The sequence below is a fragment of the Lates calcarifer genome, linkage group LG10 (genome assembly GCF_001640805.2).
Source record: "Lates calcarifer isolate ASB-BC8 linkage group LG10, TLL_Latcal_v3, whole genome shotgun sequence".
NCBI classification, from domain to species: Eukaryota; Metazoa; Chordata; class Actinopteri; family Centropomidae; genus Lates; species Lates calcarifer.
The window spans coordinates 19055798-19083471 of record NC_066842.1 but is presented as its reverse complement, the minus strand read 5'-3'; the positions used below and the strand labels follow the sequence as shown (position 1 = coordinate 19083471).

Sequence of the window (27674 nt, the reverse complement as noted above, 5' to 3'; positions counted from 1 at the left end):
AGAATTTTCCAAGCCAACCGCTCTGACAACAAATCAAGTTTAGCCCGGGTCCAAAAACAAAATTGAACCGCTGAAGACCAGAAGAGAGTCTGGTTTGCAGATTACAGTTTGTAATTCTTGGCTGCAGTCAAGAGTGTGCGTGAGATAAATCCCCACTACGGCACATAAAATACACAACTGCTGAACTGCTCTGTGAGTGTATATGTGGATGATACAAGACCACTGCCATAACATCGGTGGTTGAAGTGAAACACTTAAACATTCAAGGTTTTAGATGGCAGTGCAGGAACACCCTTGGTATGCAAACAAACATAATAATGAAGATATCCTGGCATGGCAATGTTTCACCTACTGAGAGGAGTGCTACTCTAATTGCCGCAAAGCATGGTATCCCTCCTGCATTAAATATGTGGGAAAGAGGAAAACACTGGGATATCCTAACATACCTCTGAATGAATACACAGATTCTCAATGTTTCTTATATTGTGTGCTAAGTGTGAGGTGCAGTGGTGAAAAAAAGTATTTAGATCCTTTACTTTCTTTGTAAATGCACCAACGCAACAATGTTGAACTCTAGACCAGTGGTTCCCAACTTAAGCCTCCAAAAGGTCAATAAATCTAGTGGTTTAGTAACACGATTAATTGGGCACCAGAGAAGAATAAACAAAGTTCTAAATCATATGGACGTCATTTTGGACTTTGCTTCTCTGTTACGTATAGGATGTCCTTGCCTCTCTGGACTTGGAATGGTTCAGTGAAACCATCTGAGAAGTTAAGAAGGGGGAAATGTCTCTTTGATTGAACAATTCATAGACATCTGAAACACTTTTTGTCAGGGAAATACTCCAACAAAGCCCAAGTCAAATTGTACTTGTGTAGATGTACTTTTGGCATCTGTCAGGCAGATTGCCAAAAATTGTTTATATCTTGTTTATTTCTTTCAGATCATAATACCAATACTGACGTGATTGTTATGACTAATGTATCTAAATCTAAACAGATGTAAAAACAGTAATTCATTATTAAGAAAGAGCCAAGATTTTTCGAATTCCCTGAAAGTTGATGTAAGTGGTATCACCTGTGAAAGTTTGGACTTGTTTGCAATAATCACTTTCAGGCCAGATTAATATGTGATGTGGAGGAAAGTGTTTTATAGTGTATGTGAACTGAACTGCATTGTTTTGGGCATTTTACTTTATTTTTTTTTTTGGGGGGGGGGGTCATATACACCACTGCACTTCATCTCATCCACAAGTAGCTTTAATTAAAGCTGTAGCTTGCGAGTTGAAAGGCTATCACTCGTCTTTTAGTTAAATGGTGGGAGTGCAGGTTTCTGATAAGAAGCTTTTAAACAGGTCCTGAGGTGACTCTGCCCCCCACCCCCCACCCCTCCCCTCCCCTTCATCAGGATTATTTCTCCAATATGAAAATCCAGGTAGCATGAGACAGATTAGGCAATGCTTAACATACTAGCGTTGTGTTGGTGAGACACAGATCAATGGACTTATGTAGGTTAAGCTGCAAAGGTATATGCTGGAACATAGCAGAACTACATTTCAAAGAAATCTAGCGTACAAACTATGTAATGGGCTGGAACACACACGAGATCTACATGTCAGGGATTAAGAGGGATTTTAAGAATTACGTGATGAAGGATTCAAGCAGGTATTGTTGTCCAGACAGGTGCTCGGGCCCGAAAGGGGGAGAATAAGAGTTACACTTAGCTCCTGATGTCAGACGAATGCGTTCAACAGCAGCCAGTATATCTGCTTTGCTGCAATTTGAACATATGGTATTCAAGATCCAAATGTCTTGTACCTACAACATGTACGCTCACAGCCTATAAGAGGAACAGGTTTTAGTTCCTCGCTCACAGTATCCCACTAATAAACTGTAGGTGGAAATCACAGGGGAGAAACAAGTGTTCAGATGATCCACAGCGATGTCACAGCTCTGCAGCCTCATGACACTTTGATCATCACACTTTTTTGGATCCCTCAAAGAAAACCAAAAACTCACCTACTGTACATGTTTGGACACCATTTATACAAAATAATCATTAATAGAGCTGAAACTATGTAATTGTCAGAAAATGATACTATTTTGAAAAGCAACCAAGAAATCATTTTAAGTCATTTTTCAGGTAGGAATATTCAGTATTGTCTGGTCCAGTTTCCCAAATGTGAGGATTTGCTGCTTTTACTTAAATATTACTTAAATAATATCAAATTAAATATGTTTGGACTTTAGACTTTTGGTCAGAAGAAAGAAGACATCATTTTGGACCCTCATATAAGCCTTTCCATATTTTTAGAGCATTTAATTGAGAAAACTGTTGGCAGATTCATTAATGATGAAATAAACATTAGTTGCAGCTTCAATCGTTTTATTACCTCCTTTGAAAATAAGTGGACAGCTAAAAAACTCTGCAGCCTTTAGATGATTTGACCTCCAATACAAGAAAAACCCCAAATAAATCTTTAAAATGAGCAAATGTCCCTCTAACCTTAACTGTTAAGTGCAGCACACACAACACCAATGTCAAGGACCTGTTGCTGTATCTGTGTCTTTCATCTTGGTTTTTGCTTTAGCACTGACTTGTGATTAAGTGTAGGAATTTCTCTGAGTCAAATCTGCTTGGAATGCAATCACCTATTCAAAATAAGGTGGCTCTTCCTGACTTTCTTGCAGGATAATCTCCAGTGAAGGTCAGATGGATGGTAGAAGTGTGATAGATGTTACAAGCATCCAATTAAGTTTCCTTAATAGAGCCATTTACCAACTAAAATGCTGAATCATTGAGGTATAAGTCATCCTTTATCCCCCTTATATGCCAACAGACAGTTTGGGTCCATAAAGCAGCTGCTACAATACATACAGGTAAACACAGCATACAGGATCAGCCTCGGTAGAAATCAGTATCATTTAATGTCTATATAAAGAGCAAGTTTAAAGATCCACAGAATCCATCATGCTTCCACAGAAGTTTTCAAAGAACATAAAAGTACTACTCTTGCAGGTAATCCCCTTAACAAATCTGACACGCATAATACCACATAATACTTTCATATGCGTGCATCTCAGAGGAGGGATTGATGATGTCTGCGTCCTGGAGACGCCGGTGCACATTTTACGCACGGTGCCAGTCTGTTACACTTACACACCAGCGGCCAGATGAGGGAGACATACGGCTTCGGGACATGTCGAAGTATCCCGAGTAATTTTTTATAAGATTTCATTACCTCTTTCTTCAACTGGAAATACTACAGAGCAAAGCGCACTGCCGCCTTCGTCTGGTTGAAAGGTGATTTCTTTTTGTTTTTTTTGTGAGAGGAAACGGGAGTTCAAACGAGGGAGGGAGGAAAAAATCTGGGTCCGACTGTGTGTGTGTGCTACTGGGCGTTTTTTATGATAAAGCGTGTGAAGCGAACGGTCCGTCAGTCAGCAGTCAGTCATCCAGTTCAACATCACTCTCCACTGAACTCCAGCTGTCACCTCGTGTCCTCCGCCGCGTCTCCTCGAATCGTCCAGGTAAGAGAAAGAAAGAAAGAAAAAAAAAAATCACCGCTCACCTTTTTTTTCATGAAGATTTACCCAAGTTATCTGTGGGAAGTGCGTGAGTTTAAGTTTGTGACGAGTCGGATTTTGATAGACGTGCGTTTCCCCAGACCTACCACTGTTGGCTTTTATTTTATTTTTTGGTGGAAAAGTAAGTAATGGTGAGGATTAAAAGGTGACAGAGGAATTCATTGCGATACGTTACTGTAAGAGAACAGGCGAGAGTCTTTCTGAAGAATCTAGAGAACAGCAAGTGTGTTTCCTGCGTGTTTATATGTACATATGCTGTGGGAACAGTAGACCATGAACATGTTCCATAATGTTTTCATAACGACCTTCCATTATATGATATCATATTAGTCCATAATTGTTTTTTTAAATTTCATTTTGATGTTTTATCACAATTTGGAACCATAAGTTTCATAATTTAAACATATAAAATACCACATACTCACAGACTGCACATGACACCAGTGCAGTAGTGTCCATACATTTCAATGTACAGTTTGCCTGATGTTAATTGGAATCACTGAGTAGCTTTAAATTAGGCCTTATCACACTATGCACATGTTGTTGTTTTTTAAAGTTGCGCCTTTTTCTGCTTTAAAACAGTTCCTGAGAGGCCATGCTTAAGATATTGTAACCTTTCTTCTTCTTAACTGTCACCTGTACAGAGTGGCACAGCTACTTTCAAAGCCACCCCTCACCCTGTGCCCCCTCCTCTTCCTCCTGTTTCCAAATGCTCTCCTTTGAAGCGATGATGCCCCATCTGTCATATGTGAGCAAAGAGAGACCATGCTCTGCTCTTCTCAATTACTGAATTCTCCTCATGCCAGCTCCGGTGGGACAGGAGGAGGAGCAGGTGGGTGGCAGTCAGTACGATCAATCAACATGAAATATTCAGCTTTGAATATACACATCATTTACTACTGCTGCTGCCACCCTTGTTAGAAACATGCAACCCCCCCCCAAAAAGAAAAGAGTTGGGGTGTTTTTGTCTGAAGCGTTTTGTAACTGGGACCATGTGTAACGCTCTGACACAGTTCCTGATAGAAAAATTGGGCCTGCATATGATCAGGTGACACCATCTTTTTTTTTCTTTTCTTTTTTTAAATATAAAAATCCAGTCTGTATGGAGACTGGAGGGGTGTTTGAAATGATCATCATCATAATTGAGAGGAAATTAGAGAGAGGGAGGGTGAGTGGATGAAACTGTATTAAATGTAGCGCCACAGCCGCTTTCTCATTATGCTGCAGTAAATTCACACAGCTTACATGACAAAGCTCTGCTTGGCAACTTTCTCCCCTGATAGAAGCACTTGTTTGAACACGAGGCACGTGATTTGAATATCTGTAATCCATGCTGAAATCAACAGGCCAGATGAACTTTTTGGCACCCTCTTACCACCACATTGAGAAGGATTTTCTTCCCCCCAAAAATGCCTAAGCTATTTAGACTTAGGCTTAAAATCACTTGAAAGTAAAAAAAAAAAAAGGCAAGACAAAAGTTATTTGATTTGTCTCTCCCCCGTGCGGACCGCAGAAATCCTGGAGTTTTGAAATCTTATCAGAGGAAAATCTGAACCTTTCCAATCATTCAAACTCTTCAGGAAACTTTTAATCTCCTAAGTGTCTGCCTTGTGATAATAATATCTCTGTGATGTTGCCTCATGAAATTTGCCCGAGTACCATGGCCCTAAGTATTTGAGCTATGAGGCAATACAGTGAAAAGCATAGCCCCCTCATATGAGAACACAACAGTGAATAATTAATAACCTTGCTCCCAATTCCAGGAAAACAATAGCATATTGTAGGAACACTGCACTAATTTAACTAGAGGAGAAAAAAAAAAAAAACAGTCGGCAACTTCGACAAAATGTGGAATGCATCACCATTCTTATAGAGCATGTCTGCATGAGTTTTGGTCTAGTTATTCCAGCCACTGCGGCTTTGCACTCTTTCTATACAGATGTGTTTTATGTGCATATATTGTGGTGTTTTGCATGCTGTATAATATTGTAGTTTAATGTTGTTTGCCTTTGAGATTAATCAGAACCCATTAAATACCCCTCTCTCACCTGCTGGCAGTATGTGAGGTGGAAGTGCACATGCAGGAAGCTATTTTCCACAGGCCTCCTCTCTTGGCTGTCAGCTCCCATTAAGGGGGAAGGTGTCATATCTGTAACACAGCTGAGTGCAGATGGCAGAGTGGAGGGGATGGCTCACCGATTTAAACAATGATTAATGAACAGAGATGGAAAACAAATTACATTGGACTATTGGAGGCAGGGAATTGTTTTTATGAAAATGTTAATTGTGTCTGCCAGGCTGATACCAGGAGTGGGGGAAGGGTGGAGTGAGGGCAAGGCAGCGAGGCAACCATGGGGCTACTGATAGGACATCTACTACTCTCCTGGCTCAGATTATCGGCGTGTCTCAGCATGTGATGTTTAATACCGTACCTTGGCTTTAAGACCTCTAATGTGCCATAACTTTCAAGGTTTGGCTTTTTATGATGAACCCCATGAAGAATTGTCGCCCACCACTGCACCAATTAGCGTTATCTCTAATAATAAGTGGTTGTAAGTGACGAGAGAAGGCGCCCTGTTCTAGTTGTAATTATTGCAGGCGGGTGCAGCTGCACTACTTAGGGAGATGATGATAATTATTTTTCTTTTTTTTTTTCATTGCGGGTTGATTATTTAAGAGCATCATACACTCATCAGAGTAATCAGGAGAGAGTGATTAGTGAAAATCCACGAGGCTAACAGCTGCCACATTAAACACTTGCCTCTGTTGCCAACACACAGAGGCAGAGCCCTTCCACAGGACAGAGACGAACGAAAGCACTTCACCTTCAACTCCAGGACCACATGTGTTTGTTAGAAAGTCAAGGCGGAGGGCGCGCAGAGAATTAGAGTAAACAGAGCGCCCCATGAAAAGCCATGTTGTTGTGCACCAAGGTCAATCTTCAATGCTTCAATTCACAAGTACAGGAGCGCGCTGAGGGGGAGTAAAAGTTTGATATGGCATTTTTGGAAGTGTGGGAAATAGATGTAGTTACTGTGCAGTGACCTTGCCCTCCTCTCCTCCTGAACTGTCTCCCATTGTATCAAAATAAGGAAACTCTGAACGCTCTGCTGAACAATGGCCGTTTGATAACGCCTGTGATCTAACACCCAATCTGACACGGAATATGAAAAAAACAGCCTCAATTAGAGATGTGTGCCACGGCCATGTCCGGCGTTCATGCGGTGTTGCTTGCCACTGTGTAAGGCCTGCTAAACTAAGGGCTAATTCTCTTAGCCCAGATGTTGCCTGAGCACAGTCCTGGGATCCCACTGGGTTGATGAGCTCAATCAGTGAAATGATGAAAAGATGATTTTGTCCCTGTAATTACAGTGTGTAAACTACTTAGCTAGGATTGCAAAGGAAGTCATTTTCTAATTACGCTGGTACCCCGTTGTCTAATGGTGGATGTTTTGTTGTTTTAGTGAGTGCGGAGGAGAGAGAGAAGGAGAGAGAGAGAGAGATTGAGAGGAGGAATATACGTGTGTGTATGAGAGAGCGAGAGAGGGAGAGGGCTGAGAGAGAGAGGAACTTCATGAGGGGCCTGTGCTCTGCTGCTGCTGCGGCTGAAAAAAGACCATCACAAGGGCAAGATGGCTGCCAAATGAGAGTTCATTGAATTATCAGCCCAGTTAATGTGCCTTGGATTATGCTCTTTGTTTGTCAGTTTTTTCCTGTAGATGCCATAGCTTAATGAGATACTGTAAGTGGCATTACCAGACTCCTGCTGTGATTTTGTGATGACTCGTTTAATGACTTTTGTCTTAGTGCCTCCAAGTGCCTTAGCAACTGAAAGTAGACACATCCAGTCCCCCCCCCATCTTTGCCATCTCTTTGCAGTTTAGCAAATATTTAGTATCGTGATACACAAACGCGATGTAAAAACACAATGATCTTGTCTCTTTAACTGATACCACTATGAGACTTTGCATTGGCAACCCCACGCTCTCCTTGCGCCGGAGGAAGTTGTACTTCTCGAGAAAGCAAAACATGTCAGTATGTCGCGGACTGAAGAAGCGCCATTCTTTTGAGATCTGTGTGAGTTCTGTTGGAGCTGGCTGCCGTCCTGCAGGGCCCAACCATCTGATGCAGCCTACACCATGTGGATAGGCTTCTCTTGTGCAAGGCATCCCCTACGCACCCCACACTGTTAACACACCCCGTCGTACGCCAAAGCTTTGTTTGTGTCCAGAAAGAACAGGTGGTCTGTGCAAACAAGAGCAACTGTTTACACATTAGCGATTTAAAATACATTCTATATGCACGTGCCTGCGTGTGTATGTGTGTGCGTGTGAGAGAGAGAAAGAGAGAGACAGCATGAGAGAGTGGGTGTCTTTGCATGTGCATGAAGAAGGAGAGTTGGGGAGACAGTGTTTGTAATTCTTTGCTTTGTGTTTGAGTGCCTTTGAAAGCATCAGAGGAAGCTCATGAATGTATATGACACACACACTATAATGAGGTTACGATACTGCATATTTCCCCCAGTGTGCTCATGTATACTTTACCTACCTACTTTTCACATCTCTGCCTCCTGCATAAATGTGATTTTTGAACAGTTTGTCTCTGTAAAAACTTGTAGTGAATTAGGAGTATTGACATAAAAGAGCGCAGTTTCCCACCAACTCATACAGGTACAAACACAGCTGGTCACAACTCGCCAAACCTGCTGTTTTTCAGCCTGACTTCCAGTTGCCATACCCTGTAGCTTTTAGTATGTTGCCAGAGGAACTTATTTTTCCCTCTGTTGCATTCAAGGCCACTAATCTGCATTACTGAATGAGACAAACAAAATTAATCGAAAGCCTCTTTTCACTGAACATGTGAAATAGCTGACTCCCAAATAGCTGCACATCACCACTGCACCACATGCATGCCAGATTTATTTTTACAGGGCACAAGCCAGATTTTTGATAGTTTTAAAAGGAGTGGCATAGATTTACTGCATCCACAACAAATGTGTATGTATTCCTTTATGAGTTCTTTAGCTATTACTCACAAGGAGCTAGTTTGTCAGTGCTGTGTGTGCTCTTTCTGTGCTCTGTACTCCCGCAGTAATGAATGGTGCTGGTTAGACTATTCTGTCTCCGTCAGGCTTTTGGGGGGCCTACAGAGAAGCTCCTATAGGGTTTCATTAATCTGGCTGTCAGAAAGTATATGGGTGCTATCTTTTGTACGGGTCATGGTGGGCAGCTGTGTTACCACTGCCCTCTTGCTTGTACTGGCTCTTCATCCCCTGACAGGGCAGACCATGGGATGGTTTGCTGGCTGATTTGGTGGGTGGGCACGTGGGCGGAGTGAGACACGGGGGGCATAATGCATGGCATGGGGCTTTTACTGTCGGCACATAAGCCTGCTCTGTAATAATGAATAAAACAATTGTTATCTGCAGCCTGGGAAGTCAGGGAATTCCAGGAATTTTGAAAGTCGTGATCTCTTGTTATGTGTGATTTTGAAGTAGGCAGAGGCATGTTACAAAGAATCTCAGACATAAAAAATGATGTATAGCATTGCACTGTATCCTCAGCTACTGTATGAGGTATAGCTATACAGTATATCATTATATGTCAATTTGATTTCATTAGAATGTCATATCATCATCTGTAGCTGTACAAATGAATGAAACTTTTATTATTGTGTCACGCATACAACTATGTCGAGCCGGCATGGAGCAGACAACACAAATTCATGTACGCTAAATCCAGAGTGCTGTGTACGCATATCCAAAAATAAAGAGGAGAGACAGAGAACTCAGAATAAATACTAGTTAAATAATCCATCTTCCCTTCTTTTCCAAGCTTTAGAGACAAAGTTCGCAAATTTAAACACAAAGAAACGGATCAAATATTCCAACTCTTGTGTATCTGTACTCCAGAGCATTTCAGTGTTTTGTTGAGCTGTTTTAATAATAAATTGACCCTCTTAAATCATCTTAGTATATAATACATAGGAAAAACCTTAATATGTTTAAAACTGTCAGTCGAGTTTACTGTAAGACACTAATCACATATGTGCTTAATGTTATCACACTACCCGCTAGTTTTTTCCACCTCCACATGAGATAATCTTAATTCTAGGTTACATTCGACAGGTTACTGTAACTGTTGGTTGCACTCTCATGTAGCTGTTTGTGTTGCACTCTCAGTAGTTTTCAGCTCAACCATCCACATAAATTATTAATGCTTTTTAACTGCTGTTCAAAAGACACATGAAATATGCAGTTCTGATCTATAAATTTTATTCATGTGTTTCATTCCAGTGTCACCTAACTATGGATTTACAATATTGTCCATCCATCCTGGCTGACAGTGTGTTGCAACTACAAAGTAAAAAGATTATCCATCCACCCTCTTGTAGATTAAATACTGAAGTACAGAATCCTTAGCCTGACTGCAGTGAAAATAAATCTAACAATGTTTGATATTGTCAGATCTAAAGTCATCCAGAATGCACAGCTCCCAGGGCTGGTTTAAATGTGTATGTGTCACATTTTTTCTTTTATTGCCTGTGCTAAATCACACCTGCTCCTTGTTCGTCTACGCGCGGCCACACCTAAGAGGCGCTACTGTGACACGATGCTCAATAACAATCAAGCACTCTCTCAATCTGCACCAAAAGAGCCTAATCCACTCTGACAGAGAAAACACCTGATGGCCCTGCGTGCCGTTCCCCATCTCCACCAATTCCTGCATAACCTGCGCACACACGAATGATGAAGGTTTTATGCCTCCTTGCTATGCTTAGTTAATCAGAGGAATACCACTTTAGCAAATATGAAGTGGATCTAGTGTATGCTAATATCATTCGCTCACTTTCTCCCTGTCAGAAATGATTAGGTCAGACCTGTATCCTTACATTGATCTCAGCTCAGAGCAGACGTGTTGCTCACAGCAGCCATGACTGCAGGCATGCCAGCTCTTTATCTGTGAGGTTTAGTGTACAACATTTTCATTACTGACTGAGGTTGCTATAGACCTTAGGCAGCAGCAGCAGCAGGTGGCTCAGAGTCAGTGTCAGACATTTTATTTGGAAGACATTTAGTTACATTAAATCCAGTGTCTTGGTTTTGAATAAGGTCGTGTTTAGTTTGGGTTACTCTCTCATTACTTGCCTCACTCATGCTTTTAGCTGGCTAGATGTGACAGCCAGGTACGTGCGCTGCTTATTAAAAGAAATGCACACACAGAGTTACACAGTAGTTAAAGTTATAACATAAGATGCTGCAGAGGCAAAGCCATTTGAACTTGAGCCTGATCAATCATTATTGATTGGATGCAGACTTCAAAATGGATGCTCTGTACACCATTACACATCCAAGGCTACAGTACAGTAATGACATTAATAGAGGCAAATGCAATAATAGTTCAAATGACCGTAATCCTTGAAAGTGGGTGGGGAACATCTTCTGCCCCCCCCATTTGTTTTGACTGCAAAGGAATGCCAGGTTAAGAAATATGAAGTGGATCTACTGTATTCTAACATAATTTACTCACTTTTCTCCTGTCAGATATGATTAGGGTGGTACCATATGGTTAAACTGATTTCTGATCTACAGCTTAAAGCAAACACGCTGCTCAGACCAACCACTGCTGCCAGCCTGCTGGCTCTTTATCTGTGTGGTTTTGTGTACATCATTTTCATGACTGACTGAGGTTGCAGTCCAGGATGATGTAAGCCTGTGTTAATTCAGTGTGGACAGTGCAGGCTTTGTTCTGTGCCCTTTGGTGCTGCACTAGAGCTGTGCAGGGCGCGCTTATGTGACCTCTACCATTGTAGCACGATGTGAATTTGAAGCTTTGTTTTGCTGCTACAGCTGAATCAAAAAAAAAAAAAAAAAAAAAAAAAAAGAAAGAAAAGAAGAAAAAAAGGAAAACAAGGGAGCTGGGCAGGGGAAAAGTGAAGCATAGTTTAGCTTTCCATTTGGATATTCTTCCTTTAACTTTAGTTTGCATTTTTGCATCATTAAGTTGTTTATTTTCCTTAGTACTCCTGTGACATAATTATCCTGGTAAAGGTTTTATTCAAATATGCAATAGACCTGCTGAAAAAGCTTAACTCTTTCACTTTAATCTTTTTTTGAAAGCGTTTCCCTTATTTGTGAGATGCAAAGGAAGGGTGTGCATAGCAGCAGACAGTCTTTGATGTTTGTGCTGCCTTAGTATTGTGTGTCAGAACAAAATGAGATCTAGACAAAGATTTTCACCTTTAGTAAAGATGAGATATTTGTTGAGGAAGCCTATGTGGTTTGACTTAATCAGCATTTTCACAGTCTCCAACAATAATCTAAAACCACAGGTATACTTAACACAGGATGAGGAGAGTCAGAACCTACTTTGCTCTATTTCCTGACCTATTTGTGGTGCATCACTGGCATTATACAGCAGTTGCAAAAGTACAGATTTACACACTTAATTGACAGCACCTAACTGTACTTTTACATTTTACACACCTCTTATTGAGCTTTCCAAGATGGCAATGAATGTATTTGAATCCTTTCTTTGTTATGGCAAAACCTGAATTCACTTAATGTTTCTTTTATTTTCTCTTTAGGTCTGAGCTACAACAAACAGACATTTCAGCATGAATCCACATCCTGTTTCAACTGAATAAGTGCAGACAGTCAGCATACAGTTCACTGCTAACCTTCAGACTGTCCCACATACACACTCCTGACCACCATACTGTAACATCAGCCAGTCCCTGAAAGGACAGCTTCATTACCCCATCCACCCATCCAATTAGAAGCCAGATGGCGCTTCTGGCCAATCAAATCATGGATGCAAGGATTCTCAGCAGTATGAATGGGAGAGTAGAGCTTTCCCAGTTCCTGAGAGTCACCAATCAAAGCATTGTCTCCCAGGTAAATTCTGCTCAGGAAGACAACCGCAAGAACAGGAAGTATCCCTGCCCACTGTGTGGAAAGCGTTTCCGCTTTAACAGCATCCTCTCCCTTCATATGCGCACTCACACTGGCGAGAAGCCCTTCAAGTGCCCATACTGCGACCACAGGGCTGCACAGAAGGGCAATCTGAAGATACATCTCCGTACTCACAAGCAAGGCATTCTGGGCAAAGGCCGTGGGAGGATTAGAGAGGAAAACAGGTTGCTCCATGAGCTTGAGGAAAGGGCGATACTAAGAGACAGGCAGATGCGAGCCGGTCACGTCAGTCAACCGCAAACATCTACTTTACCGCAGCTTCAAAATCCCCAGCTGTCACAAACTGTCCCAACGCAAAACCAGTTCCTAACTAACTCTGGTGCAGCAGAGAGCCAGCCACACGCATCCACCTCCCCTAAAGTGACTACCGTCCAAGATGAGCCCCTCCAGGCCCAACCCACTGGCTTCCGCTGTTCGTTCTGTAAGGGAAAGTTCAGGAAGCAGCAGGAGCTTGAGCGGCACATCAGGATCTTACACAAACCCTATAAATGCACCCTGTGCGAGTTTGCTGCCTCACATGAGGAGGAGCTCATTGGTCACGTTGAGACGACGCATATTACAGCAGATACAGGCTTGGGACAGAAGCCTGCCACAGGGCCTGGTGAGAAGGGGAAGCCCGCTGGTGAATTCCCCTGTGAGGTGTGTGGCCAGACCTTCAGCCAGGCCTGGTTTCTGAAGGGTCACATGAGGAAACACAAGGACTCTTTTGAGCACTGCTGTCAAATCTGTGGCCGTCGTTTCAAAGAACCCTGGTTTCTCAAGAACCACATGAAGGTCCATCTCAATAAGCTCGCTGCTAAGAGTAATCTCCCTGCTGAGCATGAAGCCTCTGTTTCCCTAAGTAACCTAACGCAAGACCATCACAGCAGCCTCTACTCGCAGTACATCTCTCGCATTCACAACAGGTTCCTCACGGCTGAGAGAGCTGACCATCCAGATTATAACCAGATACTCACCACAGCAGGCGTTGACATGAAGGTTAGGGAGATGTTAGGGAGGATGATTTCCTCTGGCCCAAGCCCTCTGACAGATGCAGAGAGCTCCTCATTGTTGGGTTTAAATCATCTCCACCCACCGCTGAGCTCCACTAGCATGGAATATCTGCAGAAAATCATGTCCAATAGAGATACACTCAACAGCAACAGTAGTTACCCAGGCTGGCAGATCATGACACCAGGGCTGCCTGTTGAACAACAGCAAATGTTCAGCCCTAAAGACCAACAGCAATGCTCCTCCTACCTGCCTGAGAGATGTCTCCCTGCAGATGATGGGAAAGCAGGTGCCAGTGACCCAGACACCAAGGCCATCAGCAGACCCAGTAGCCCAGGCAGCGTGAGTCATCATGGGCCAACGGAGATCATTGCAGAGACGGGAAGCTCCCACTCCGGTAGTGCCCTGGACCATCGACCACAATCTTCTTCTCCAGCCACAGGTAATACAGTCATGGAAAGCACATTTTTTAGAAGGCTATTTTAAGATCTTGTTAAAGACACACTCTGATTATTTTACATATTAAATTTAGTTTACTAGAAGTATTACTCAGCCTGTGAAAACATCTGGATAATGTCTAGATATGGGGGGGTCCAAAGTTTACAATAACCCTGATGATGTCATCAGGTAATAGACCCTGATGACGATGATGAAGTTATTTTTTTCACACTAGGAACTAAAGTCAGGATATCTCAACCTCTGCAGTTTTAATTTTGAAGAAAACAAAAACATTTTGCTTTTGTTTGACTGTATAAAGTAGAAGGACAGGACATGAGGTGGGATGCAACAAAGATCCCAGCCAGTCTCCAACCATGTCATTTACGCACACGTCCTTACCCATAGGCGGCCGTGACCATCACAAGTCTCTGAACTTCATGGTACTGACATAATGAATTTCTGGAGAGTCTCTTTTGTCTGTATTTTTGCCGTATTATTTCTACCATAAGAATCAAAAAAACCTCTAGCTAAAATACAGAAACAAAGAGATGTCATTGGTGCATTAAAGATCAGCTGAGAATATCACAACAAAAGATCAAATTAATGCATATCGTTATCTTTTATATGTTTTCTTTTTTTTTTTGTTAAAAAAAATCTAAGTGACAGCTGTGGCCTTATCTTTCTTCCCACTTACTGTAGGTGGGCATGGAGCGCAGGGTCAGCAACACCACCACAGACATTACTGTCATCCACGAGGACTTTGTCTTCCTTTTAAAGATAATGGCATCATGTTGAATTGTAGGGATAATTAGTACCCTCTATTTTATATCCGTCACATCCCCACCCCTTGCCTACGGGGGCACAAGATGTTAATGCATGCCATCTGGTGTTTTTAATGATTTGATATATACCACCCAGTGATTTTTATGATTTGATCTACCACCTGGTATTTTTATTGATAGTCTTCTGTTCCACCTGGTGATTTGGATGATTTGGCTCTCTGGGTAAATGCCTTTCTTGTCATGGCATCCTGCTAACATGTTATCATGAGCCTAAATTACTGCTGTAACAGTGCTGTTAAGAGAAGAGAAGAAAAATAAATCCAAACTTTTGTTCTGTTTTTTCATAGATTACGACTATGGTTATTTTTCTTCCAGTGTTGAAGTACTGCTGTTATGTACATCAAGTCCGATGCGCTCTTGTGGGATTTGATCCAGCATCCTCTTAAATGATGGCCGTATAGCAGAGATAAATGGATCAGGTCTAATCTCATTAGATGCTTTGTTTCCATATTGTACACACATACTGGTATCTGCATATTTACATGTAAATGCTCACAGTTTATGGCCAAATCCCTCTCTGGATGCTCTTTAAGAAACATATTCAAGCTCTGTTGTTTTTACTTTCCCTCTTCTCCCCTATCTTCAAGACCATACGGTGTCACTTCCAGAAACATTTATGATAGCTGGCTAGCTGAGGATTTGAGTGTGCACAGTTCTGGGATGGCACATTCTGTATCAGACTCTAATTTCAGTCAATATTAAGCATGGAAACTAATTCATTGTAAAGGTCAGGCGTCATTGCTTTAGTCAATGATGGATCCGGCAGGCTCTCTCTCCCTCTCTCCTCCTCTCCTCTCTGTTCTTAGTCCTGTGTAATGGTAGACTCACTCTGGGGGCTTAGCACCGCATTGTTTAGCTCTGACAATATATCCCAGAGACCTCTGCAGCTGCTCCCTGCGCTCACAATGACAGATTAATTAACACAATCACACGCTGCTGGCCCTGGCTCAACACACAGGTCTGCTGCGGGACAGATAGGTAAATCCTACACATATGGAGAACACGCACCACTTGATGAGGGTTTAATAACAGGGATAAGTTTTTTCGGAGGTGGGGGGTTGTAACTGATCAAGTCTGTCTGTCTCGATGGTTGGATGTGGAAGAAAAGAGAGGGAGAGAGCGAGTGTTTTCTAATTCAGGAGAGCGGAGATGCTGAGGAAGAATTACCACTGCCAGATGTTCAGCTTGAGGAACATTGATTAGTCCAGAATTACTGGCTGCATTATTCATAGTCAGCCTATGGTGGTCATGAAGTTATTGATGTCCTCAATATGGATAGCAAATATAGTACAGTCATGGCTGTCAGGGTGAGAGACGGCTTCTTTGCTTGATACATCTAGATACAGTGCTGGATTTAGATTTTTAACTACAAATACCCAGCATCTTAAATTAGAAATCCCGCTTTGATTTCAATGGAGGGCGTGTGTTACGAATTACTTCTCTCAATATCTAATCAGGACAGATTTGAAAATGCACTTTGACTTTAATTATAATCTGAGATTAAGAATAACGACTCTTCTTAAAATGATAAACTAATGAAGGGTGCATGCTTCAGGCCTCTGACCTACATTGGACCAGTTAGATCCCAGCTCCGAATAAAAAACATGCCCAAACATAAAATGCTCTGACAGTTATTAATTAGTCCCATTCAATACTCTTAACCTCAAGGTCAATGAGCAGACACCATGTAATGATGTTGTCCCCACATGTGTTTTGTCCCTTATTCCCTGCTTTTTACGCTACTTTTACTGTAAGCATTAAAGCCAAGAGAGCCTGAAATGATAAGCGTCTGTACAACTGTGAATGGTAATATGAGCAGTGGTTTACCCAGATACATGCATAAAGCAGGCTGCTGTTCAGAATATCACTTTCATTTGGCTGTTCCAGTTACATCAGCCTATTCTTTGTGATTGCTGACAGTAAAAGCATCTTTTAACTAAACGGGGTCCTTATCTAACTCTGTCCTGTGTCGGGCTTCACAAATTCGGCTCTTGTTCAGAGATCAGAGTCAGTCTGACTGGTTTGTCTAAACTGATTACCTGTTGGCTTTTCCGTCTCCCTCTCACTTCTGTCTTTTAATCCTCTTTTTAATTATTATTGCAGATATGAGGCTCAAATTAAGCTCAAAATGCTTGTTTTCCTAGCATGCAGATAAAAAGATTTACCCAGGGAGTTCTGAACACCTGCCTTGAAATATTGTTCCACCGTCTCCTGAATGCCATTTGGCTTAATTGACTTGGAAACGTCCCAAATGCGTCATTGACTATGTGGTCTAATTAATATTAATAATATATGCTATTATAAACATCAAAGAACATCTGGTGCCCCTGTTTTTCTCACCAGTCTTGTGTGTGACTCTCGCTCTCACTCTGTTTCATTTTAAACCAAACCAGCCACCATGTATCTCTGTTTTGCATTTCAGGTGCCTGATTGCAAATATAGAAAGAGCCAAAGCTCCACTGTATATAGAGTTTGATATCTACAATATAACTGCCAAATGCCTATGTAAGCATATAGTATGTGAGGCCGTGATTGCATTGACGGTGATGTATGGTTGTAAATCTTAAAGCCTATTTCCATATGAAATGAATCACTTGTCCAAGCCCAGCTGCATGCTTTTTCCATAGACACGGCTCACTTGAGGCATTTATTTATTTATTTACCGTTTTCCTCCGCCTTGCACATCTAGTAAGGGTGGATAACTCATACGCATCACTTCATTAGATGCTCTGTGTTAGGTGAGAGAGGCTGGGGTTTGTAATGATGCAGTAATTGGAGTTTTGCTTGATAAATCTAAGCTCTAAAATTACTCCCCTCACATAATGTGAGCCTCGGCAGTGTAAGTAAATCTTAAACTGATTAAGTTAGCATGAACCAGGCAATCACAAAGATGGCACCCATCCAAAGGAAGAGAAAAAAGGCAGAGTCTTCAGTCTTTGTGTTGTTTTTACCGCTCTCATGTAGGCTGGCAAATGGGTTTAGGAAGGTCCAATGCCGAAAGATGAGGTCAGATATATGTGTTTTCTGCATTTGGAGCTGACCGGTAATGTCATCGTAATTTAAGCCCCACAATAATTGAGATATATAGCGTGTCTGAAAGAGTTCCATTAAGCTGTTTGAATTTTTTTGTCTGTTACTGGAGACAAGGGTGTGGCACTGTTGAAGTCTCTTTCCCGCTCAACCGCGCACGTCGACACGCACATGTAATGTACGCAGACATTAAATCAAACATACTGTACACACTGTAGACACACATACACACACACACACACACTGAAATAGTACAGTCTGTCTTTACTTCAAGGACATGAATTTGCCATTTCAGCTGTGATTTTTCAGTTTCATTAGGTTCAGCTCTATTTAATTAATACGTGGGTGTTATTTTACGATTTTGTACGTTTGAAATAGTAAAAAACAGCCCTCCATTTTACTACCATTCAGCTCACAATGGCAGCTTTTCTATTAAAGTTGGAAACAAAGTAAAGTAACAACTACAGATCATTAGATTTAGATTTACCTCAGTGAATTACCTCAGGGTCAGATCTTGAGGTGTATGAAATTGATATTTCTCTGGCGGGGATGAATCACTGTTGTAACTCAGATATTAGTCCATTAAAGAAGAACAATAAGGCATCAATATGCATAGAATTAAATTAATGGTGGTGGGTTTATCTCCCTATCCCAGACGCATCCCTAAAAGACACAGTATAATGTATGACCTGACCTTCAAATGCCAGGAGAGTGTTGGGCAATAAACTGCCAATATTTGTGGCTTAATGGCGTCGGATGACTTTTACTGTAATTGGAATGGCAGCGAAACAGCTGGGCTGTTTAAAGACAGTGCAAGGCTGAGGTCTCAGACAATCACTAACTCAAAATGGTCACAGGGAGTGTGTTTAACCCTGGAGGGTGTTTCTGTGATAGCTATAAGGATTAAACTGTAGGTAAACAGAAGGAAAAAAGACATTTAAATTACCTTTAATTAAAAGTTATGGCGTGCAGGATCAAATCTTGTATCCAGATGGATATTACTCACTGGCTAATAGGAGAAAAATTACCCTTTGTCATTCTCCACAATAATACACTTTGTACTTTTTGAATTATGTTCCTATCACACCATTTTTCAAGTATGAAGCAAAAATAAACTCAACTACAGTACATGGTGCAGTTAATCAGAACTGCTCACATGTTGGACTTTGTTATTTTTGACTAGGAAACCCACTTACTGGTTTTGATGGAATGAGGTTTTTGTCTGCAACATCTGCCTTGTTCTGGTTGCTTTACAATTTCACTGTTTATTATTTCTGGAAGAATCTTGTTTGGTGTTAACATCTTTGGGTGTATTTATTGCACATGGTGGTGGCGTCCATACTGTAAAATGATGGATCACTGGAGCTGAAAGCTGATTACAAGCTTGATTTACTGCAGGGCAGTGCTTAAATCATTCAACTCAGCCTGGTGTGGGATTGCAACATTTTTCATGTTTAGACAACGGTTGTTGGTACATACTTTTTGTAGAACAGAACACTCTGTGTGCCTCACATACACATAGTTTCCTAATTTGATTTGAATTGTATTATGTTTTTGCTGTTATTGTCTGTGTTAGGTGAGAAAGTCTACAGGTGTCCACTCTCCAGTGACTACACCACTGCACAGACAGCCTCCCTTGGCTTCCATCTGGAACGCTACCACTTCCCCCACTGGCAGAACAGCAGGGATCTTTCTTCTCCACTGCAGCCCACCAGCAGCAGCAGCTCCAGCCCCAACCCTAAGCTCAGACCCAGATCCAGGGAAGACTGGAGCCCAGCTGCCGGCCACTACCTTGGTCTGGAGAACCACAGTGAAAATCCCCTGCTCGTCAACAAGCAGTCCGACCTCACTGACAAAGACGCAGGTGTAGACGGCTCTTTATCTGCTCAAACCAGGAAGTCCCAGTATGAGCCCTTAGATTTGTCTGTCAGGCCAGAGTCTGTCACATCTCATTCAGCCATCTCTCCTGCTGCACTGGTACAGATGTCTGGCGTTTTTAGTAATGGACTCTCCTCCTCCATTACCCGCCGGCTACAAAGTTACTCTAATGCCGCAGCTGAACTCGATGTGAAACCTGCATATCAGTGTGACCTTTTGGTGCAGGGAACAAAAGAAGATATGAATGCACAGAAAGGAGGCTCTGCTCGTCATGATGGTGAAGGTGAATTTGAGAAATCCGAGCAAGGGATGGAGGACGAAAATGACGATGCTGCCAAGTGGCAGATGGTGAAAAATAATGTCCTGGAGCCAGAGGAGCCAGGGCAGGCCAGCGCCGATTTCCAGGGTGTCGGCGAGAAGAAGCAAGACAAGCTGGGGCAGTGGGGCAGAGCTGTGGCTGAATCTCCCATCTCCTCTCTGGAGAACTTGACTCCAGGACAGGCTGATCCACTCCAGCACCAGGGCGGCCTGCTCTCCTTCCTTAGATCCCAGGGGAGCCTGAGCAGTGCACCTGCCAGCGCACACAAAGCCAGTCTGAATGGTGGGGGGAATAACGAGAAAGATGTTGCATCAGGTGAGCATCAGTTTATATGTCATATATGTTAAATGCAGCTGTCACAGTTATCAAGATGTAGCCAGTGCTGTCTCCAGATTTGAAAGTATCTATTGCCACCTAGTGGACAAAGGCTGATCCTTCCTGTTTTTCCACCTTGTTAGCTCCTTAAAGATGCTTTGTACCTCCTCCATATGAATGTGACAGACCTCTGCAGATGGGAATATAACACTATTACAATTAGTTCATTTAAACCTATATATAACTGACTGACTTGTTTGTACCAATGCTTGACATTGTCAGCAACAAGGAGGCTGCTATAGAAATCCAAAAAAAGTTCTTTTGCAGTATCTCAGCCCTCATCACCTGACAGTGGAAGTGTGAGGAGTGAGTGTGAGTGTGAGAATGAATCATGCCAATTACGAACAACACACTTCCCTTATTCTTGCAGCACTTTAGTGTTTTTTTTCCCTTGCCAGACCTTATCTCTGATCTCAAATAAGGGTTAAAGAAGACACAGGTGTGTGGCACTGATTACCCCTACACTTTAAAGGATGTTATAATCTCCTTGTGTGATAGGTTACAAATCGCCCAAGCCAGTGGAGCCCACTGATGGAGAGGCTTAAGCTCTTGTGCTGGTGTGATATGCTTGCTGAGTGCAGATTTAATAATGCTGTCTCTCAGGAGAGGGAATCCAACAGCTGGGGTCTTTGATATGCATGTATTATGAGTGCAACATGATACACCTTCCCTCTGATCCCCCTCTTATTCAGAAACTCAATATGTTCATGTGAAAGACAGGAAAGTGCCTGTCAACTCCATTAGGGATTAACATCTGTTCCCTTTCTTTATGATTCTAACAGCAAGATGTAGTTTTGTATTTGATTGTACAGATGGTTATTATAATATGCCGAAAAGCACCCCTCCCCTTCAACTTCTGTCATAGCAGTCACACTGTTCATGTTTCTTTCTTGCTTTCATTGCATATAATTCTGTTTGGATTGAAAAATTAGATAGGATTTGGAAAAGCTGGCAGTTTTGAGCTGCCTTTTTAGTAAACCTCATGTTTTATAATACAGCGTACTTTACTGTAACTATTGCTTGTGTATTTCAGCAATCTGACCAGTGTGTTGTTGAGCTATTTCAAGCATCTCTTGCCTTTTGTTTGCTGCAGATTGATCCGCAGTATTTTTTTTCTCTCCCTGAGGAAGTAGATGTCAAAGACACAATAAACACCTGTCAGTCAAGCTGGACATTGAGATGGGTAACTGACATTGAGAGTCCACTGAGTGTCCTCTAAAACTGAGCTAAGCAGGTGGCCCGGCAGCCTGTCCTGTCTGCAGTGCTGACCAGGTGGCTTTGTCATGGGGCTGTCTCCTGTTGCCCCCATCCTCTCCATACTGTATGGCACGTCGAGTGGCATGGTGACATATTGCTGGGCAGTTTGGACATGGAGTGATGTGTTTGTGATGACAGTTCAGGTCGGCTCCAATGTGCCAGCAGTGGTAATTGGCCAGATGGTGACCTCTGGTTGAACCTGTCTGCATGCTCATTAGTCTCACTGAGCCCTCCCTTGTGTTTTAAACAGAAACTCTTGTCTCTGCACTGCTTGGACTCAACCACTAGATGGCAACATTCACCACTCTAACAGTTAAGATGCTGCAGGCTTGAAAATATTTCCTCACCAGGTATTATGGCATGCGTTCATATTTCACAGGCACAATTAGGACAACTATTTTTGAGATTACGGTCATGTAGTACCGCGAAGGCCTTGAGGTTTTGAGTATTGTAACTTACTATCTAAGCAGTTTACCAGTAAACTAAACTAGCTGTCTCTACTGTGGCATCAGATCAGGCCACTCAGATGCATGAGAACAAGTGAATATGAGAAGATCGATAAAGAAAGGATTAAGAATGAAAGAACATGGAGGACAGAGAGAAAGAAAAGGCCCTGATTTGAAAGGTTGAAAGGGGTGAGTCATTATCTCATTGTCTGACCTCTGTATACCCTCCGCGGAGAGGGTGACAGAGAGCCAGAGAAAAGGAGAGAGAAAAGGAGCGAGAAAGATCACCATAGATGGAGATAGATGGAGCGACAGCGAGGTGAAAGAGGAGCGGTAGTGCGGCTGTCTCCATGAGCAGATGTCGTTTGAGGGCAGCGAGAGGGCAGCGCGGCCTGCCTTTGTGCCGTGCTTCTCCCCATAGAGATAATGAAGGGTGGAGCACTGGGAAGGATGTGCAGTCATCACTCACTGTCTGTGTGCCATCAGAGCTCAGGCCTGTGTCATCCGTCACCATTCAGCTCCTCTGGCCCCCGTCGGCCCCGCCACTGTCATCATGGTCATTATGTCAGCCTTTGACACACAGCACATTCTCACAGCACACACACACATGGGAATACACGCATGCACATGCAAACATATATGTGTCCAGCCTCACACAAATGATCACCTAGTATTAGGACAAGGTATCCTTTGAAATGTTTTGATACTAACGCTGATGATAATTGAGTTTCAGTACCAACACAATATGTTTTTCTTGCCTTACTTTGAGAAGTATAAGCAGGTTTTATGATTGAAAATACTTTTCCATCAAACAAAAGAAGCTAAAGCTCTCAAATGTTAAAAGTTGTCTAAACACAAGCTGTACAACTTTGTATTGATGAAATACAATCTAGAAATGGCATTGTTATTATTTCAATCAATAAATATCTGACTGGAGAATATGTAAAATAATTTTCAAAAAGACTACAAATGCCAAGATTCCAGCCCTACCACAACCTTGTCCTTCAAGGAACTCTTTGACATTTTGAAAAAGATTATTGGTCTTTCTGAGAATTAGGTGAGAAGATTGATACCACACACATACCTGTTCATAAAATATGAAGCTATAGCTAGGAGATGGTTAGCTTAGCTTAGCACAAATACAGGAAGCGGCAGGAAACAACTACCCTGGCTCTGTCCAAAGGCAATAAAATCCATTTACCAGCACCTCTGAAGCTCACAAATTAACATGTTATACCTTGTTTTTTTTTTATTTTATTTTGTACAAACACCAAAATGTAAGAGCAGTAAGTTGTAGTTTTTCAGGGTGTCATGTGCTCAACTATTTCTTGGTAGGTGCATTGACTTTTCTAAAAAAAGAGGCAAGGGCTCAAATGATCATACAGCTTTTAAACAAAATCCAAGGTTGGCCAAAGTTGTTTGAAAGACAGTGCTGAAGGTGAATAGTACAGTTACACCCCAGACTGTCCACTGTATGCATTCATCACAGTTTAAACTGTAGACAGAGATCCTGGTTCATCTTTGACCTAGCATACTCGCTATAGTTGTGTGCACACAATTTCTCTGTGTAATGTGAGATTATTATGATTATTTCAGGTGTGCTCACTTTCAGTTTTACTTCTAGATAAAGAGGTTTAGATTGCCTGGCTAAACCGTTAGCTCATTTACATCCTGTTTGGTTTGGTTGCACTGATGTTGCCGTGTTCCCAGACCTCAGCAATTACTTTGATGAGCACAATGTTATCACAACCAAAGGAAATGATGTACAAACTAAGAAAATGTTGTTTTTCTTTTACTATTGGCACATATTCACCCTTTCTCTCAGCTCCACACAGTGCAGCCCCTCTCATTTCCTGTCCATCCTTTGCGTGTCCGTGCATGTATATATGTATAAGAGTGCATGTATGTATATGCATGTGTGTGTGTTTGTGTGAGTGTGTGTTGCTGGTCTGAGGCTGTGGCTAGAGCAGCCTATGAATGGAGGATCATGTGGCGAAGAGATGGATGGCTCTGAGCCCACTGCTGTCTCCTCTAATTGTAAAATATTAGTTACATTAGACTCTTGTCTGTGATTAATGGAACTTATTTGGAGGTTGCCCTCTCTTGGACCTCCCCTCTCCTCTGGTGGGAGGGAAGAAAGAACAGCAGACCCAGGAAGATGAGGAGGAGGGAGCAAAAGGAAGGCGATAGCGTCAGAGAGGGGGAGTCAAGCAGGGCAACAAGCGACTGATGTAGACACGAGACCTTTTGGCTTATTATTAACTGATTTCATGAAAGTGTAATAGGCCACGGCATTGCTCATGTCATTTGAAAGCATTTACAAGATTTTAACAAGACTGAGGGAAATCTGTTTGGTTTATCAAGTGGATGTGTGAAATGTGTGGTAGTGGGATGACAGTTCTAGTTCTTAATGGGCAAAAAAGCAGCTTAAAACTTTCAACAAGTGAGCTTAAGAAATGCACAGAATCAGAGACATTTATTTTTTGCTGCCCAGCCCCATTTCCTGTTTTTCCACTTCTATTGATTGAGGCTGGGGGACGTTGAGGTGAGACAGGTGGAGTTTAACACGCGCCACAAACTGTTCTGTACCTGAATTTTGACAAAGCTTTTCTTTTACTATTGTTCCTCCCAGACAGCTCCCCCTCCCTCCCTCTCTCAATATACTACTCTCTCCAACTCTCTCTCTCTCATACACACACGCTCACTCACAGACACACGTACAAACCCCTCTTTGCCATCCTGATGATATTCAGCTGTGTCAGGCCTTATCCTCTCTCTGACTAGTGTGTGAATGTGCGTGTGTGTGTGTATGTGTGTGTGTCCTTTACGGCCATCAGGTTATTATACACCAACAGATGGAGCATTACCTTTTATTGCTCACACCTTCTGTGAGTTTTCCCACTTTTCCCCCAAAAAACACCTTTTTTATGTAGATGTGAAAGCGAGTGTTCAGCTGCGTGCAGCTGTCTCGGCTCTGATGAGGAGCATGATAGAGAGGAAGAGGCGAGGGTGGGGTGAAAAGGCTGAGACAGCCCTCAGTTTTTGGGAAGTGATGTCAAATGACATCAGCACATAATGGTTTACTGTAACCATGAATCACAGAAAAACACATTGAAGTGTTAGACAGGGGGGAAAAGAGAAAGTCATTATATGAGGTAACATCTCAAAAATAGCACAACAGTGAACAAGGACACATGGCTGTCTAGGTAGAAAGGTAAATGAGTCATCCAGCACCGTTTTTGTTTTGATCTTAGCAACACCTTCAGGCTTTGGTGTCATAATGATTTTTATTGAGGTCAGATAAACTTCTGGAAGCTATTAGCGCAATGCTTTGTTGTTTGTATCTCAAAGGTACACCGAGTACCGTGCCACGTAGGTTCACATTATTTGTAGTGGAGTTATGTTGCGGGCGCTAAAGAGGGGGACAGACAGGAAGTTTTGGCATGCCTTGCCTCCCAGCTGCAGACGTCTGTCATTCCTCAACTCAACACTTGTGTGTGTGTTTATATGTGTGTGTGTGTGTGTCTGTGTTTGTGTTGCGAGCAGGAAATGTGTTACAATGAATTAGAACTTGCTGCCCTTTTTATAAAAACTTGTCAGCCCGTGAAGTGTCACAGTGTTTTGGTAAAGTTGGGGTGTTAGAAAGTGCAAATTGTTATGTGACCAAATCATTGTGACAGTTTAGACTATTTCTTTTATTTATTTATTTACGTTTTTCTACTAAACCACATTGACTTTAATACATTATAACTGATGGAAAGCTTTTTGAAAGCTTTGAACCCCACTGAAACTTGTAAACTGTAAATGTATGAGTGTGATTTTTTTTGTTCTCTGGCATTTCAAAAGCTCTGTGTCTAAATGTAACTTCTCACCTGCCAACATCTGGTCTAAAATACTGGGAAAACGACCTGCCAAGAATTTTATTTAATATCCAGAATTATAAACATGCATTTTTCACAGAAATCAATCTCATTCAGCTCATTTTCACAAAACTGTTTCCTGAACAGAAACCCCTTCTGTGTGAAACATTCTGTGAAGATTTGTCTAGAGCCAGAGGTATTGGTTTTGATTGGTTTGGCTTGCTGCGGTCAGCTGGGACAAAGTTTGAGAGCAGGTACACAGCATAGTATGAAATGTTACCATCTTAAAAATCAACCAATGGAAGTTGATTCTTATTGATATTAACACATTTGGCATTCATCAGGTGGTCATTTCAGACCCTGATGAGGGATAAACTGTACCTGTTTTAAGTCTGTTTTCTCAATCTGCCTTCTATGTTTTTCCAGCTCGGAAGCCGTTCCAGTGCCGATACTGCCCCTACAGCGCCTCCCAGAAGGGCAACCTGAAGACCCACGTCCTCTGCGTCCACCGCAAGCCCTTTGACAACAGCCTCTACCCTGACCGCCGCCTCCGACGGTCACACACGCCCCAGAGGCCCTCCAGATTGCCTCCGGGCATCACGGGAGACGACCGTGCGTCAGGGAGAGACCAGATTGGCATGACATCACTCTGTGGGACTTGATGTTGTCATGGCAACAGCAGATACAGACAGTTATGATTATTGTTTTAGCTTCACCTCGAAGGGGTTAGGATGATTGAGATTGTTAAAAACAAACAAAAAAAAAGAAGTTAACCAACCTTGATGTACATTCCAGTGTTTACTTGAAGAGCCACAGTACGTATTTATCTGTAGCAAAAGAAGCTGCCTATAATAATAAAGTCCATTGTGATGTGAAAGTGTAGCAGGAGTATTTAGTGCCGTTCATTTTGTCAAAAGAGTCCAAACGATTACTTGTGTTTACATGCATCTATCAGTTCAACACTTGTCTGATAGGGAGAATGTACCGTGCTCGCCCAAAGCACTTGTTCTTTCATCCAGTAAATACCCTGTGTTACATTTTTGTAAATATCGCTCGATTTCCCTTCCAGTCCAGAAGTCTTGTCTATCTGTCAGGATATGGTGCCAGATGTTCAGGCTTTAATCGCAGCAGATGTAATGAAGTAGAATGTTGCACATCGGAGCTTCCATTTGTTCTAGATTCCACTCCAGGGAGAAAGCCTCTCTCACATATAATTATTGCCCATTAACTCCTATGCTTCATGCCCTCGTGCTGGAACAATGCTCAATTAAGGGGAACCAAGGAAATGGAAAAACTGCAGAGATTCATTGATAGTACATTCAAATTCCTTTTTTCTACTTTTTTTGAAATTGAGTGGAACCACCCATGTGTGTATATACCAGATCTGCCCACTAGTGTAAAATAGGCCCAATCAACACCGCTATTGTATGCTGCGACTGCCATGTATGGTAATTTTAGCATGATCTGAGCTTCCTCAGCCTCCTGTGCCAATAGTCTGCCTGTACACCCAGAGATCACCCTGGGCAGCTGTGTGCCTGTTCAGCCGGGGCCATGTAGCCACAGCGATGTGACTTTGACTGACAGTCAGGCCTGACAACTCCATTCATGCGCCACCTGCTAGCTGTCAATCAGGGCGGCCATCCTGGGGCTATTGACGGAGCTGTCAGCCTGTGTGAG

General features: G+C 42.2%; 1 protein-coding gene across 1 annotated transcript; it reads left to right on the top strand.

The window, feature by feature from the left end:
* The first annotated feature begins 12093 nt into the window (after positions 1-12093).
* On the top strand, positions 12094-26874 carry LOC108875120 (uncharacterized). Its single transcript, XM_018663794.2, has 4 exons — positions 12094-12105; positions 12332-13994; positions 19439-20374; positions 26424-26874. Exons 1-4 carry the CDS (start codon positions 12094-12096, stop codon positions 26657-26659), a joined length of 2847 nt encoding a protein of 948 aa, XP_018519310.1. The 3' UTR covers positions 26660-26874.
* The last annotated feature ends 800 nt before the right edge of the window (positions 26875-27674 follow it).